The following is a 15,986-nucleotide window of genomic DNA, read 5'->3' on the forward strand; positions in this document are numbered from 1 at the left end:
TTACTGTTCATGTTATCTCATTTATTGTTTAGTTTTTTCTCGGTTACTGCTCCGGCGTGAATAGCGCCATCTCGGATATAGTTCAGGCGTGAATAGCGCTATTTTAGAAATAGTTCAGGCGTGAATAGCGCCATCTCGGTTACTGCTCAGACGTGAATAGAGCTATCTCGGATATAGTTCAGGCGTGAATAGCGCTATCTCGGACATAGTTCAGGCGTGAATAGAGCTATCTCGGACATAGTTCAGGCGTGAATAGAGCTATCTCGGATATAGTTCAGGCGTGAATAGCGCTATCTCGGACATAGTTCAGGCGTGAATAACGCTATCTCGGATATAGTTCAGACGTGAATAGAGCTATCTCGGATATAGTTCAGGCGTGAATAACGCTATCTCGGATATAGTTCAGACGTGAATAGAGCTATCTCGGACATAGTTCAGGCGTGGGAAGTGTTATCTCGGTTGTTGTTTAGGCGTGGGTAATGTTACCTCGGTTGCTCTATTATCTTTTCATTGTCTTAAATTCTGTCTCGTTAATCTTTTTGACCTGAACTAGTCGTAACTAAAACGCTTCCAGCAATATCAGTGAACCGTCTGCCTGATCTTTCTAACGACTAGACGACTGACTCTCACGGTCTGATTGTAAAATACACCCTCACATCCCTCAAATCAAATATCACATGCGAACATTTCAGCGCATCGTATTCTCAAGATCAGGTTCGTCTGTCGTGCCCTCATGCTGTTATCACTCGCTCTTTAACTTTTCTCCCCTCAAGACCGTTGAGATCTCGCTGCATTTTGTGCTCGTGTTTCATCTCACTACACACACACACACACACACACACACCCCACAGTATCACTATCACCCATATTTCAACATTGCACACTCCTCTTCAATTAAAAACTGACAGCTTCTCTCTCTCTCTCTCTCTCTCTCTCTCACAGCAGGTTCTTTTATTTCTGCATCCTTCACTGTCTCGACATTTTGTGAGCCAGATCCTAATCAGGAAGCCAATTATGTGAAAAACCACACAGTGCACAACATTGAGATGAAGAAAAAAAAACCAATGCACTTGAGCTAATGAGCTGAGATTAGCACCTTCTCCCTCTCCCTCCATCTATCCCTCTCTCTTTTTCTCAACGTATGTAAGTGACAGCACAATTAAGTGTGCTATTTGGGGATGTAAAGCTCCAGTCAGGAGTCCTGCGGCAGCGAGTTCATAAACGGCGGCTTGCGGTGGAGAAGCAATGCGAGGGTTTGAAGCGGTGTGAGGATCTTTCTTCCTTCAAGTCTTCCTGGTCATTCTTCCCAGGGGTCAGGGCACAGGATCAGTCAAGATACAGCAAGGGTCTTACTCAAGGGCCCAAAAAGGGTAGCTTGGTAATACTGGGGCTTGAACAACCAACCATCCGATCGGCCACCCAGAGCCTTAACCACTGAGCTTCTACTGATCATTCTGAACATCAAATTCCACGTTTCCACACGTCTACATGTTGGTCTCATTTGTAGTCGTAATGCGGCGAATGTAATTTGGACCAGCGACCAAGGAAACAAACAAGCAACAACAAAACATTCTGAAGTGAACCCTGAATTGCACATCTCCAACTTTGTGGGAATGGTTTGAAGAAAAACTACATATACGGCTGGGAAAACCGGGTGTCCCAATACTTTTGCACAAACATTTTCTTACAACTTATTTCAAGTTTCCGAAAATCCAAAAACTGATGAAGAGTGAGCACTTCTGGCACGTGTGAACATCCTGGAAGGTCTCAGAGGCGTATGAGAAGGACGGGGCGGGTCGGTGGTTCGGTCCTAGGCCCGTGTGTGAAAAGAGCGAGGCGGAGCCGCTGCTTACGCAATTACAACACGACTGCGAAACATCGCTCGAGCTCCAAACAAGCTGATCATAAACAGCAGGAAAATGACTCTGGATTGTGTTTTGGCTCGCTCGTTTTTCTCTCTTTGACACACACACACACACACACACACTTACTTCAGCTGTGATGAACAGACCTCACAAAGAAACAACGCTGTCACAGAACTACGGCCTTTCATTCATCAGCCTCGAGCCTGCCAAATGGCCCAGTAATGTTCCAGGTCTCACACACACACACACACACACACACACACACACACACACATACACACAAGACCATGATTTTCTAAAGAATTCCTCCGCCATTTTCATCTGTCACTTGGTTTTAATACTTTACTATTAACCACACATCCTGTTTACTGTATACACACGCACACACACACGGGAATTATTACTGGAATTCTACACCAATTGGTCAACACTGTTGGCAAATTTTGTCACTGTGTGTGTGTGTGTGTGTGTGTGTGTGTGTGTGTGTGCGTCTTTCTCTACTATTGTTCATTTGAGCTTTGACCACTGGAGGTTACTCAAGGTCATAGGTCAGAACAGCTGTCTGGTCTTCTGACATAATTATATTTATCTGCGTTCAAATATTGCGCGCACACACACACACACACACACACACACACACACACACACACACACACTCTAACATTAGGGGTGTAACGGTACATGTATTCATACAGAAATTCTTGTTTTAGATGCGGACCAAAGTTAAAATCTGATCTTTATTTATAATTAACTGACAAATGTAAACTAATAAAATGTTTCCATTTGTTTAATTTTATTTAATCAGTTTCATTTGTGGAGATTTAATTACTCAATTTAATCAACATCATAAAAAGTGTATTGCATCAAATTGATTTATTTGTATTAAATATTATATTATTATACAAGATAAAAAAAATGATTTATCCAAGCATTCATTTTATTAAATTGTAAACTGATCAACGAACAAATTTCCCTAAAGAAAAAAAAAAAACACGACAATTTTATGTTTTGCACTTCTTCCCTCCGATGTTCCGAAATCGAACCGAACCGCGACTTAGACACCGAGACCGAACGGTGAATTGTGTACCGTTACACCCCTATCTAACACACATACACAAACACACTGTTATACACACACACACACACACACACACACACACACACAGTACCATGTGTGTCACATAACAGTGCTGTAAATGACTCATCACTCAGCACAGGATGATCTGCATTTATTCTCCCATCTCACTTACCTCTCACTTATGACCTCTACGTGTGTGTGTGTGTGTGTGTGTGTGTGTGTGTGTGCAAAAAAAACAGACTCTGTGTTACAGAAAAAAACAAACATTTCGTTTTCTCCAGGTAGTGATTCACTTTTCTGTTTTCGTGTGAATCAGATGAAAAAGAGGGAAATCGAGGGAAAAGAAGAAAAGAAAAAAGAAGAAAAGGTAATGAGCTGCAGGAAAATCTCCGTGAAGTCCCCCGTATTCCTGAAGGACACCTTTTAACCCGTTACACACGAGGTGTCCGAGACACAGTGGCATTCTTTCCCTCAGGCAAAACACACACACACACACACACACACACACACACACACACACACACACACACACACACACACACACGGAGCACTTCAGTAGCAGTGTGTGTAGTAAAAGACGAGGCGTCTCGGCTCTTTGTGTGTCGCTCTGCTTCAGATGGTTATTTTTCTGCACCGGCCGAGCAGAAAATGAGATTCCACAGCTCGTGACCTTCGACCCCCCCACTTAGCGCTGTGGAATTTCCTTCGGCTCCGCCTCTGTCGGCTCTCGCACCGCTCGGTCACACACACACACGATGGACAGGAGGGAAACAATGGTACAGTGTAAAGTGTATGATTCTGTTTATCTGTAGAAACTCAGGATTAAACACCAAAACTGCAGTGAGGGTCTGAGAGTCTCATCCAAATACTCACCATCAGAGTCAAAGAGAAAAAAAACAAAGTTAGAGACAGAGAGAGAGAGAGAGAGAGAGAGAGAGAGAGAGAGAGAGAGAGAGAGAGACACAGAGAGAGAGACACAGACAGAACCAGACAGCAAAGAAAGTGAAACAAAAAAAATAAAATAAATAAAAAGAGAGACATAAATGCAAATAAAACAGACGCAAATAGACAGACAGAAAAAGAGAAAACAGACAGAGAGAAAAGAGAGAAAGAGACACAGGTGGAGAGGTAGACAGACAGATGGACAAGAAACAGAGGCAGACAATCAGACAGAGAGAGAGAGAGACAATCAGACAGACAGACAAACAATCAGACAGACAGTGCAAGAGAGACATACAATTAGACAGACAGACAGACAGACAGACAGACAGACAGACACCGAGAGAAACATTCAGACAGACAGACAGAGAGAAAGACAGAGAGACAGACAATCAGACAGAGAGAAAGACAGAGAGACAGACAATCAGACAGAGAGACAGAGTCTGGCAGCAGTTTGACGCCCCTCATTTCTCTCTCTGATTTGTTTGTACAGGTGCGACCTTCTCGCAGCCAGCGTGCTAGAACTGTGACTTCATCATCACTCCAAATACAATACTGCTTTACTAATAACCCCACACACGCACGTGCACACACACACACACACACACGCGTGCACACACACAAAGTAGGTCATCCGCAGATCGGACTGATAAAGTTGAGTGTAAAGTCGAGGTAATGGTGTGAATTAGAGCCGGAACTCGTATCGGAGATGCAGCTACGGGAAACTAACCAACGCCGATTTCTGACCAATCAGAGCGCAGGACTCGGCGCATCCCTGGTGTACACGTCTGTCACGTGAGCGCATCTCGTTTGCGTTTCTGATTCCCGCCGCTGATATTAAGGACACGAGCTGATAGAAAGCACAACTCCTCTTCCAGTAACCCGCTGGAACTCGTCCACATGACTCAACGCTTCATCACGCAGCCAGGAACAGGCGTGCACACACGCGCGCACACGCGCACACACACACACACACACACACACACACACACACACACACACACAAGCAGATCATCATGTACCACCTGAAACCAGGATCTCCTTTTGCCTAGTTACTTTCTAATAAAAGCAAGTGCCCCGTTTGGGCTGAAAGTAAAATGTATGTGCAACTATGTCGTGTAACACACACACACACACACACACACACACACACACACACACACACACAACTAGAGTTAAGGACACAATCCGGGTTTTCTGGGTTCCGCAGACAGCGTTCGAAAGGGGAAAGAAAAAGAAAAGTCGCGAGGCTTGTGTTAATGGAGAACAATGGCGTCGAGGAGATTCAGGAAGTGTGATGCAGTCGTTTTTTCCGATGTGGAGAATTCCGGCGTTTTCTCTCGCCGCCTAAAACCACCCACGTACGCGGATACACGTCTCTCTGTTCACTTAAAAAATATATATACTACAGAGACAAATATTGGGCCGGCAGATTTTTCCTGCCATATGCGGTTCCTCCTAGGATGTCCCTGGATGTTGCCAGCATTAAATCTTCTCTTCAACCTGAAATAGGAGCTCCAAACCTGCTCCAGCACGACAATGCGCCTGTGAACAAAGCCAGCGGCATGAAGATATACTTTCCATGATTTGGAGTGGCAGATCTCCTGCTTGTTAAAGTCTGCTGAAATTAGTAGAACGGTTAACGGTTTCAAATTCAAATGCAAAATAAAAAAAACATTGAGGCAAATTAGTTACACAGCGTGTGTTTCCCCACGGACCGTTATTACTGACGCACCATCCGCTAAAGTAATTTAAAATAGATTTTTATATTTTTACTTTATTTAATATATTTGCATTTGATATAATATGGCAATTTTATGCATTAAATGGGTTCTTCAATTCTTCCCCCGACTGTAACAAAATTGCACCGCACCGCGAATTAAAAACAGAGGCTCGTAACGAAGGGTGACTTTCGTGTACCGTTACACCCCCCAAGCCCTACTGAACACCTTCATGATGAATTAGACCGAGAGAAGAACAGAATCAGACAGACAGAGTTAGGGAGCGTCTCTAAGCGCCACCTACTTTTGCAGCACTTTTAAACAAGATCTTTCCTCTGGATAAACATGAGATCATGCAGTTTTCTCTCCACTCGCTGAAACTCTCTTCAAAAACATTATTCCATCCAACCTGAGCATCTGATGCTGAGAACTCCACAACATTAACACACACCTCAGACAATGTTTGTTTGCTATTGTTTGTAGCTTGAATTGGAGTAAAAACTCACCAAAAAAGAGTAAGTGTTACAAATGTATCCACACCTTCCCCTCTTCCTGCTCCTCCAGGAGATGTTCCACAACTAAGCTCTTGCGTACAGGAACGAGTTTCACGATCTGACGACGCCGAAGACAACGATGATGAGCATCACAACAGAGCTACTATTACAGTCAGAGAAGACTGCAGGCTTGTTTTCTTCACGTCAGCGCTCATCAAGTATGGAGATGAGCGGAGAGAAAACAGATCACAAAATATTCTGCTCTGAAAAAAAACCTAAATGAAAAAGAAAGAGAGGAAAAAAAAAAAAAAAAAAAAAAACACACCACACCACACTGGCCAAGCAGAGAAACATGCACTTCCAGAAGGTTTGATTGAATCAGTGTGCACGGAAATGCTGCCAGGGCTCGAGGCTGTGAACAACGTGGAGCAGAGAAGGAACATCGCCTACTTAGAAGCTTAAACCTTCATTTTTCTGGGAAGATGTTTCACCAGATTTTGTGGAGATTTGGGTGTTGGTAAAGTCAGGTGTACAGGCCTGGGGTGCAGTCAGCGTTCATGTTCATCAAAAAGCTGTTTAATAGGGTTGGAGATCTTCCACATCTTCCAACCCATGAAGAACATCTCTTTGTTGGGCTGCTTTTGTGCCCAGCACATTGTCATGCTGGAACAAGTTGGAGCCTCCTAGGTTTGTAGAAGAACCACGTATGGCTGGAGGACTCTTTTTTGACGAGCATCTTGAACACAAAGTGGGCGGAGCAAGCGGGCATCAAACCAGACGCTCACGCTCGGCCCCATGAAAATAAAGACGTGAGCCGACTATAAAAGGGAACATGGAATAAAAAAGCCTTTTTGGTTTCAGATTCATTCTGATTCTTGGCCTAAATACAAAGTGCAGAAATATTGGCACCCCATCTGGTGCGTAATGAGGCGTTGTAGAATGAGCTGCATGACTACAACAACGAGCACAATTAATCCACTCAACTATTAATTATATTATATTATATTATATACAGAAAAGCTTTTTGCTGTACGCTGCCTAGATCAACTCTTTATATCTCAAATCTCTGCTTACTTACATTTACTATATTCTTCATAACAAACTGCTCATTAAATATATAAATATATTAATCTCTCTTTACAGGAAAACGCAAGTGGAAGTTGGAACATCATTAGAACTGTAAGTACATCAGTATGTCAGTCATTAAGTTCTTCAGTAGATCAGTAAGTATGCATGCATGTATGTGAAAACCAGTATGAAGCTTAGCAGGTCAGTCATTATGTCAGCAGGTCATTACAGCAATCAGTAGGTCAGTACAACAGGAAGCAGGTCATTCAGTCAGTAGGTCAGTAAGTCATTCAGTCAGTAAGTCGTTCAGTCAGTGGGTCATTATGTCATTCAGTCAGTAAGTCGTTCAGTCAGTGGGTCATTATGTCATACAGTCATGATGTCATTCAGTAGGTGATTGTCATTCAGTCAATAGGTCATTAAGTCATTTAATCAGTAGGTCATCAAGTTGTTTAGCCAGGAGGTCATTATGTCATTCAGTAAGTAGGTCATTAGGTCAATCAGTCAGTAGGTCATTCAGTCAGTAGGTCATTCAGTCAGTAGGTCATTCAGTCAGTAGGTCAGTCCGTAAGTCAATAAGTCAGTAATTCATTAGATCAGTCCATCAGGCAGTAGGTTTATTAGATCAGACTGTAAATCATAAAAAAAATTAGAACTAAATACAGGATGATCATGATGTAAAGTAGCATACCCTTCTTAAAGCACATTGTAGCTTTCCAACAAAAAAAAAAAGTCTGTCGTTTCCAACAAGATCATATCTGTTTTCCTTCACCAACGCCATGATGACCACTGCCATCCAATCACCATAAGCTCACAGCACTGCACCTTTTATATACACACTCATTTAATCAGTGCGCAAGTGCTGTAGTTTCCGACGTCTGTTGCATCATTCACATTCTCTCAGACACACACACACACACACACACACACACACATACACACACACTTTGTCTAATGCTCGATGCCAGTCTGGCACATCATTTTAGTCTTTTGCACGTTTTCTATTTTTTAATTCTCTCTCTGGCAGACCTCCAGTTTCCTGGAAGTATCAGTGAGGCAGCAGCTGTAGAGGCCTGTGAGAGGACGAGCTGAAACGTTCACCACAGCGTACACACCTCCCACACACACAAACACACAACACCTATCTCCTGGTTTTTGGTCGCGTTCAATCCGCTGGTGTTAAGACGTGACGCAATGTGGCTTGGTTGAAAAAGGAAGAAGTGAAAGCCGATAACGCTAAATAAACATCTCATTCTCCTAAAACAACCCTGTGAGGTTTTACACACACACACACACACACCAACACACACACACACACACACACTCAGCAGCAAAGGTCAACAGCCTTAGCAGTCATGCAGTTCAACTGACCTTCATGAAAATCAACACAAACTGGAGAAAATAACACAAAATTAAGGCACCCTGCCATCAGCCTGCAGGTGATTACACTAAACGCTTCCTCTGACCTTTTATAGTAATTAAACATTGTCAGGGACATGCATACTCTCACACACACACACACACACACACACACACACACAGACACACAGACACACAGACACACAGACACACACTTATTTTGATTATTTCCTTTCTAGATTTATTTATCCTTGATGTACGTTTGTTCGTGACATCCTTCATCAACATCATCGTCTAGACCTGACCTGAAGGTCACATGACTTGTCCAGACAAACACTGTTTTTTTTCCTCGGTGGAGACTCGAGTGGTCTGTGTTACAGACAGCGCTGGAGAAAATAATGACCTGCAGAGCTACGGGACGACTGCACTGCCATTACACACCCAGCCACCTCGCCTGTTTCATAAACACACACACACACACACACACACACACACCGTCTTCACTACTCTCTCATTAACTCATCAAACAGTGAGCGAAAGAGACACAAGGATAGACATAGTGAGAGAGAGATGCAGGGACAGACACAGAGAGAGAGAGAGAGAGAGAGAGAGAGAGAGAGAGAGAGAGAGAGAGAGTAAAGACAGACAGGTGGACCGATACAGAGACAAGAAGGAAGAGAGAAACACAGAAAGTCCAGATAAGAGAAAAACAGAGACATATAGAAAGCAAGAGACAAGAAAAGGCAGACAGGTATAGAGAGAGAGATGTAGAAACAGACAGGCAAAGAGAGCGGGTGTAGAGACAGACAGGTTAGAAGGAGAAACACAGAGACTGGCAAGAAAAGAGAGAGAAAGACAAAGACAAAGAAAAAGAGACACCGATGGAAAGAGACAGCTTGATGGACTTTCACAGACAGATGGAATAAATGTGACGAAGAGACACATAGAAACAGTAAGAAACAGACAGATGGACAGAGACTGACAAAGTCAGACAGACAGAAGGAGAGAGAGAGAGAGACAGACAGAGAGAGACAGAGAGAGAAATAACAGGGAGACAGACAGAAGGACAGCTTGTAGTAAACCTGTCTGTGTCCACATCAATATCTTTAGTTTATTCGAAACTTCCTGATTAACAGTGAAAATAAAAAAGAATGCACACTGAGCTGAATAAGAAGACGACAAGAAAGTTGAAGGGAAGAAGACAAATACTGAGAATAAGGCGAAGACCAAGAAGGGGATGAAGAAGGAGAAGACGACAAAGACAGAGAAGAAGAAGAAGTTGATGACTGCGAAGGAGATACAGAATTAGAAGAAGAAAAAGACAGCAGAAGTTGAAGACTTTAAAGAAGACGAAGACAGAAGATGAAGAAGGAGAAGAAGAGAAAAACAGCAGAAGGAGACAAAGACGGCGAGGGACAAGACGACGAAGACCAAGAACTTGATGATGAGCGAGAAGAACGGAGGAGATGAAGATAGCGAAGGAAGGAATTTGAAGACAGAGAAGGAGATAATGGAGAAGATGATGATGACAAGGACGAAGACAGAAGAAGAAGAAGAAGGTGTAAACAAGGTTCATGTTTGGTTGAACACAGTGTGCGGGTGCAGCAGATAGGCCCAGGTGCTCCACTGACATTCATGTATTGCCTTGTTTTGTTTTTTTGCACGTCTGCAAAAATCAGCTCATAAAATATGGCCCAGTCAGCAACCCGGGCCGGAGCGGAGACGGGCCGAGGGCACGTGAGCTTTACCCCGAGCTGCTCATAAATCTGAAGAGAGCTGGAAACTGTACACACCGGTTTTATCTCGTCCCGAGGCAAGGCGAGGCGAGGCGGAAACGTGCGCCACGGTAATTTTGAACATTGAGAAACTAAAGCAAGAAATCTCTCAAGCTGGGGGTCAGAAAAACACACACTGCCCACTGACTCACCTCTTATCACGCTTCGGATTTCATTACAAACTACCCCGAGATGCCTTCTGCCAGAAATGGAGAAAACTCCTCAACCCCACAGCGTCCACTACACCGTCCTGCGTGTCGAAGATCCCGTCTGTTTAGGGTGACGGAAAAACGAAACGTGTCACTGACGAGTCGCAACGCATCGCACGTCTTCCAGGCTTTGATTGATATTCTTCCGGTTGTTTATCATTCCTTCCCGTCCAAACCACAAGCAAATACTACACTTGACGTGAAAGATGGGCGGTGGATGACGTTACTACTCACGGATCTTAGGATTGGAACGATCGGTGTGATCGCGCTACGGACTTATGACTCGTCAGGGTGAGTTTTTAGTTTATCACATCTCCTAATTACCCACCATCAAAACTCCTGGGGTCGAGAGGTTGTTTTTCTTCTTCATTTTTTACCAATTGGGAGCGATGCGGCGGCGCTTTAGTCCTGTACGCTCTCTGCTACAACTGATCACCTTCTGAAACCACTGGGAGTGAAAAGTTCATGAGTGATGTCTTACAAATCAGTATAAGATCAGCCACCCCCAACACACACACACACACACACACACACACACACACACACACACACACACAAATCGTGGCAATAAAGACCAGCTCGATTTTGCATTTAATTTTATTATTTAGCTAACCTATTCCTGTCCATGTCCGCGAAGCTCCGCCCCCCATGGATCGTCGCCATCCAATTGAGTCTACACCTGCTTTAATCCGGATCAATCTGAAAACTCAATGAATGTAACATGGACTCTAAACATATATCCAGAAGATATTCAAAACCGTCAAAGCCTTGTTTTGAATCACATTTCTGCGTTTCTCACACCAAACCGGACCGAACGTTTGCTCGCATTCACATCGATTCGCATCTTCAAAATAAATAAAAAAACACGTTTGTTTTCACACGTTCCGATGTGGATTTCCAGATCGATACGGACTAACGCGGACGGAGACTAAATGACTTGCAGGATTTCTCATTTTCCCCAACAACGTCATCAATCACAGATTCTCCCCATCGCCTGCGTCACCTGTACAAATGACTTATTGCACCTTTAAGTCTCGGAGGTGAGGCGTAGGCAAGGCACCTGACTGATCCTGCATCCAGATAACTGAGTTCACTCTGAAGCAGAAATGTCGGATTAGCAGAAGATGGGTTAGGGTTAGGGAAGAGGGGGGGGGGTATCGTAGAGTGTCCAGGGGGAAAAATGGGAAGAGGACAATGACTGGTTGTGAAGGCAGACGCAATAATACACATCACACACAATGACACAATGACACAATAACACACACACACACACACACACACACACACACACACAATAACACTATAATACACACAATAATACCCTGTTACTGTACATAGTGGGTTTACAATGACTGAAAGTAGCTTTTGAAGCCAAGAACATAAACAAGTACACACACACACACACACACACACACACACACATATATTTATATATATTTGAGGATTCCTGAACGTGATTAACCCCTAAAATAATACTCACTATACGCTTTTTCACGACGTTTCAGAAGACCACAATTCCACCCCTTTTAATGTCATTTCATTCGATCGTTTTCTATAACACACAATAATAATAATAATAATAATAATAATAATGCTAGTCAGTGTCTGGCTTCACATTTCCATATTTATTTGAACACGTTCTAATAATAAGCCATATTGTCTTTTATAATTAATCCAGACTGTCGTGTGGGACTATTAGAAGTAGTAATTTAGATGTTTTTAAGTCTTTATATGTGGTTTGTTTAGAGAGTTGGGGTTGCTAGCACCTTCGCTAGTCAGGCTCCACGGTGTTAGCCGTTTGCTAGCTAGCCGCTTTCTCGACTAGTTTCTATGGAGGGAATAAATAAAGAGGGAAACATGTCGCTGGATTAAAAACCCGAGACGAAAGCAGGGGGAAATTGGGTGAACACCAGAAGAAGGTTCGGTGTTGTGAATGGGGGAACTTGTGAAGTGTTTTTCGAGCTAGCATAGAGAGCGAGAGAGAGAGGGCGCTAGTCCGTTAAACGGCGCTGCTAAACTAGCTTCTGCAGATAGAGAACTTGTTCAGAGCAATAAATATACAAATAAATATTTAACACGCGTATTTTGGTCATTCTTACCTTGTGGAGAAGGTTCGCGGGGAGATTCGGGTGTATATCCGAGTGCCCTGTTGGTTTAATTTATGGTCTAAAAATTAAAATAATCCCAAAATTAATCCACATGTACAGAAGGGTCCTGGTTCGGTATCCGCCGCCCCCCTCCCCTTCCCGTCCTCTCTCTCCTCTCCTCCGCCGGCTCTCCGTGCGCGCGCGTGTGCGCGCTCGTGTGTGCGCGTTCGTGCGTGCGCTCGCTCCGGGTTGAATGAGTGAGTGATCCTCCTTTCTCTTCCTCTGTTTTTTTTTTTTTTGTTTGTTTGTTTGTTTGTTTTTTCCCTCCTTTCATCCACTGTTTATATCATCCGATCATCATAAGACCTCCACCCTGGACGATCAGACATTGTCCACTTTTCGTCCACAAAATGTCCGATAGATCTGCTGCTGATCCTCCTGCTGGTGCCGCTGCTTCTGCTTCGGTTCCTCTCCCGTTTTTTTTTTTTCCCCGTGTAAAGACTCCCGCTGAACGTCAACTCCGCTTCTCCTCCGGCTTAAAGGGACCGGCGCCCTATTAAGCATGAAATAATAAATAACACCGGTCTGATCCCGATCGCATGCCGATTCCCAACCCTAGTGCACTATGTAGGGTGCGAAACCCTTTCCCCCCTCACACCCTAGATAGGGCGAAGAGAAATATATGAGACGCGGCCCGATTTGGCTTCATACAAATCACACCCCATGTCTTGGAAACTGATGAAGCGATGAAGCTGAAGGAAATCGTGTGTGCACAATGTCCATGCAGTGATACACAAACAGAATCGATCATTATCTCAGTAAAAACATGTTCATCCAAATTTTATTCGCGTATCATCAGCATTAAAAACATTTTTAAATCCACATTTTTAGCGTGAACCTCTACATGATGTGTTCATAGTGTGATGGTGAAGGTGAAGGCCCTATTCAGACCGTATTCATATGAGAGCCGGTGATACGAACACCAGCGCAAGACCTTCTGTTACTGAAGATCGAATTATTGACAGATAACTGAATAAAAACGTGCAAACTGATAAGAAAAAAACTATTCAAACATTCGTTTCGGTTTGGGTTTGCACTTGTGTAGTGTAGTGTAGTGTGTAGTTTGGTGTAGTGTAGTTTAATGTGTCGTTTGGTGTAGTGTAGTGTAGTGTAGTGTAGTGTAGTGTAGTGTAGTGTGGTGTGGTGTAGTGGTGTGGTGTAGTGTAGTTTAATGTGTCGTTGGTGTAGTGTGGTGTAGTGTAGTGTAGTGTGGTGTGGTGTAGTGTGGTGTGGTGTGGTGTGGTGTGTAGTGTAGTGGTGTGGTGTAGTGTAGTTTAATGTGTCGTTTGGTGTAGTGTAGTGTAGTGTGGTGTAGTGTGGTGTAGTGTGGTGTAGTGTGTAGTTTGGTGTGGTGTAGTGTAGTGGTGTAGTGTGTGTGTAGTGTAGTGTAGTGTGTGTAGTGTAGTGTGAGTGTAGTGTGGTGTGGTGTAGTGTAGTTTAATGTGTCGTTTGGTGTGTAGTGTAGTGTAGTGTGGTGTGGTGTGGTGTAGTGTAGTGTGAGTGTAGTGTGGTGTGGTGTGGTGTGTAGTGTAGTGTGGTGTGGTGTGAGTGTGGTGTAGTGTGAGTGTAGTGTAGTGTGGTGTAGTGTAGTTTGGTGTAGTGTAGTTTAATGTGTCGTTTGGTGTAGTGTAGTGTAGTGTGGTGTGGTGTAGTGTAGTGTGGTGTAGTGTAGTTTGGTGAAGTGTGATTCAATGTGTCGTTTGGTGTGGTGTAGTGTAGCTTAATGTGTAGTTTGGTGTAGTGTGGTGTAGTGTGGTGTGGTGTAGTGTAGTGTAATTTGTAGTTTGGTGTAGTGTAGTGTAGTGTAGTTTGGTGTAGTGGAGTGTAATGTGTAGTTTGGTGTGGTGTAGTGGAGTGTAGTTTGGTGTAGTGTAGTGTAGTGGAGTTTGGTGTAGTGGAGTTTGATGTAGTGAAGTGTAGTTTAGTGTAGTGTAGTGGAATTTAGTGTAGTGGAGTTTAGTGTAGTGGAGTTTAGTGTAGTGGAGTTTAGTGTAGAGGAGTTTAGTGGAGTGGAGTGGAGTTTAGTGTAGAGGAGTTTAGTGGTGTAGTGTAGTGTAGTGGAGTTTAGTGTAGTGTAGTGTAGTGTAGTGTAGTGTAGTGTAGTTTGGTGTAGTGGAGTGTAATTTGGTGTAGTGGAGTTTGGTGCAGTGGAGTTTAGTGGAGTGGAGTTTAGTGTAGTGTAGTGTAGTGTAGTGTAGTGTAGTGTAGTGTAGTGTAGTGTAGTGTAGTTTGGTGCAGTGAAGTTTAGTGTATTGTAGTTTGGTGTAGTGGAGTTTATCATCATTACACTTCTTTTGTACTGTCATCAAAACACACACACACACACACACACACACACACACACACACACACTAAAACTCTCCTGTGCTGGACTCTCCAGGCCGTCCACATCTGGCCTGTTTGAAGCCTGCAGAGACACAAGCTGTGGCTACACAGGACGAACGTTGAAGGATAGCGTGATGGAGATCCCAGCAGGGCTCAGTGTGTGTCCACTGACTGACCTGTGCTCTCTCTCTAATGGTCTGAAACCTTGCTCACACACCCTCCTTTCAGCCGCTATTGAAGTGCTTCGATTAATCATTCTTAAGTGTCTCTTCTGCAGATTCGGTCTGGACACCGAAGGTCAAAAGAGCTCGTCCATTTTCTTTCGAGAGACGAGTGGAGACAGTTGCGCCCCTATTCAGCACGGAGCTTCCTGGTTTGGGTGGAATCACACACAGTATAACAATTTAATTAAAGAATCAAAGCATTGGCAGACCTTCAGTCTGAGAGAATGTACCGTGGTACCATCCTGCAAAGGATCTCCATCCACTGCTCAACAATAATAACAAAATAACAAAAACTATAATAAATAATATCTACAAAAGTGATACAGAATAATAATAACTATGTAATTGTGCATTATTAACAACATGCCACAAAAAAGAACCCACAAACAACAAAATCATTAAATAAAAATAGTTAATATGAGTTTATTTCAGGAGAAGCTCTTCTTCACAAATTGCTTTTCGTTTCTGTCCAATCACTTTTCTTTGTTTCATCAGCACATACCCCGCATTCCATTCCAAACCTTTCAGCATGATTATTCCATTGTTCCTTGCCAAATAATTTCAAATCAAATCCAGTTTGACACAATTCAATTCAATTCAATTCAATCCAATTTAATTCAATTCAACCGAATTCAACTTAATTCAGTTCATTTCAAAACAATTCAATTCAATTCACTTCAACACAATTCGATTCAATTTATTTCAGTTCAGCACAATTTAATTCAGTTTAGTTCAACAAAATTCTATTAAATTTAGTTCAACAAAATTTAGTTCAAATTCAG

At 43.2% G+C, this 15,986-nt stretch overlaps 2 protein-coding genes across 4 annotated transcripts in view; one reads left to right on the forward strand and one right to left on the reverse strand.

Moving 5' to 3' along the window:
• ncor2 (nuclear receptor corepressor 2) overlaps positions 1 to 13,085 on the reverse strand; it is a 63,729-nt gene extending 50,644 nt beyond the window's left edge. Inside the window, exon 1 of one of the 2 annotated variants that reach the window (XM_046870325.1) lies at positions 12,608 to 13,085. The gene's annotated coding sequence lies outside the window, so the exon portion shown is untranslated. The remainder of the gene's footprint in view (positions 1 to 12,607) is intronic. The other variant, XM_046870324.1, reaches the window with a different exon arrangement.
• LOC124399435 lies at positions 10,462 to 15,566 on the forward strand. Of its 2 annotated transcripts, XM_046870327.1 has the most exons (3): positions 10,462 to 10,799; positions 15,036 to 15,175; positions 15,258 to 15,566. In XM_046870327.1, exons 1-3 carry the CDS (start codon positions 10,492 to 10,494, stop codon positions 15,386 to 15,388), a joined length of 579 nt encoding a protein of 192 aa, XP_046726283.1. In that variant the 5' UTR covers positions 10,462 to 10,491; the 3' UTR covers positions 15,389 to 15,566. The 2 variants fall into 2 exon arrangements, with proteins under 2 accessions (XP_046726283.1, XP_046726282.1); XM_046870326.1 differs by having other exon boundaries at positions 15,036 to 15,566.
• The last annotated feature ends 420 nt before the right edge of the window (positions 15,567 to 15,986 follow it).

The sequence above is a fragment of the Silurus meridionalis genome, chromosome 17 (assembly GCF_014805685.1).
Source record: "Silurus meridionalis isolate SWU-2019-XX chromosome 17, ASM1480568v1, whole genome shotgun sequence".
NCBI lineage: Eukaryota > Metazoa > Chordata > Actinopteri > Siluriformes > Siluridae > Silurus > Silurus meridionalis.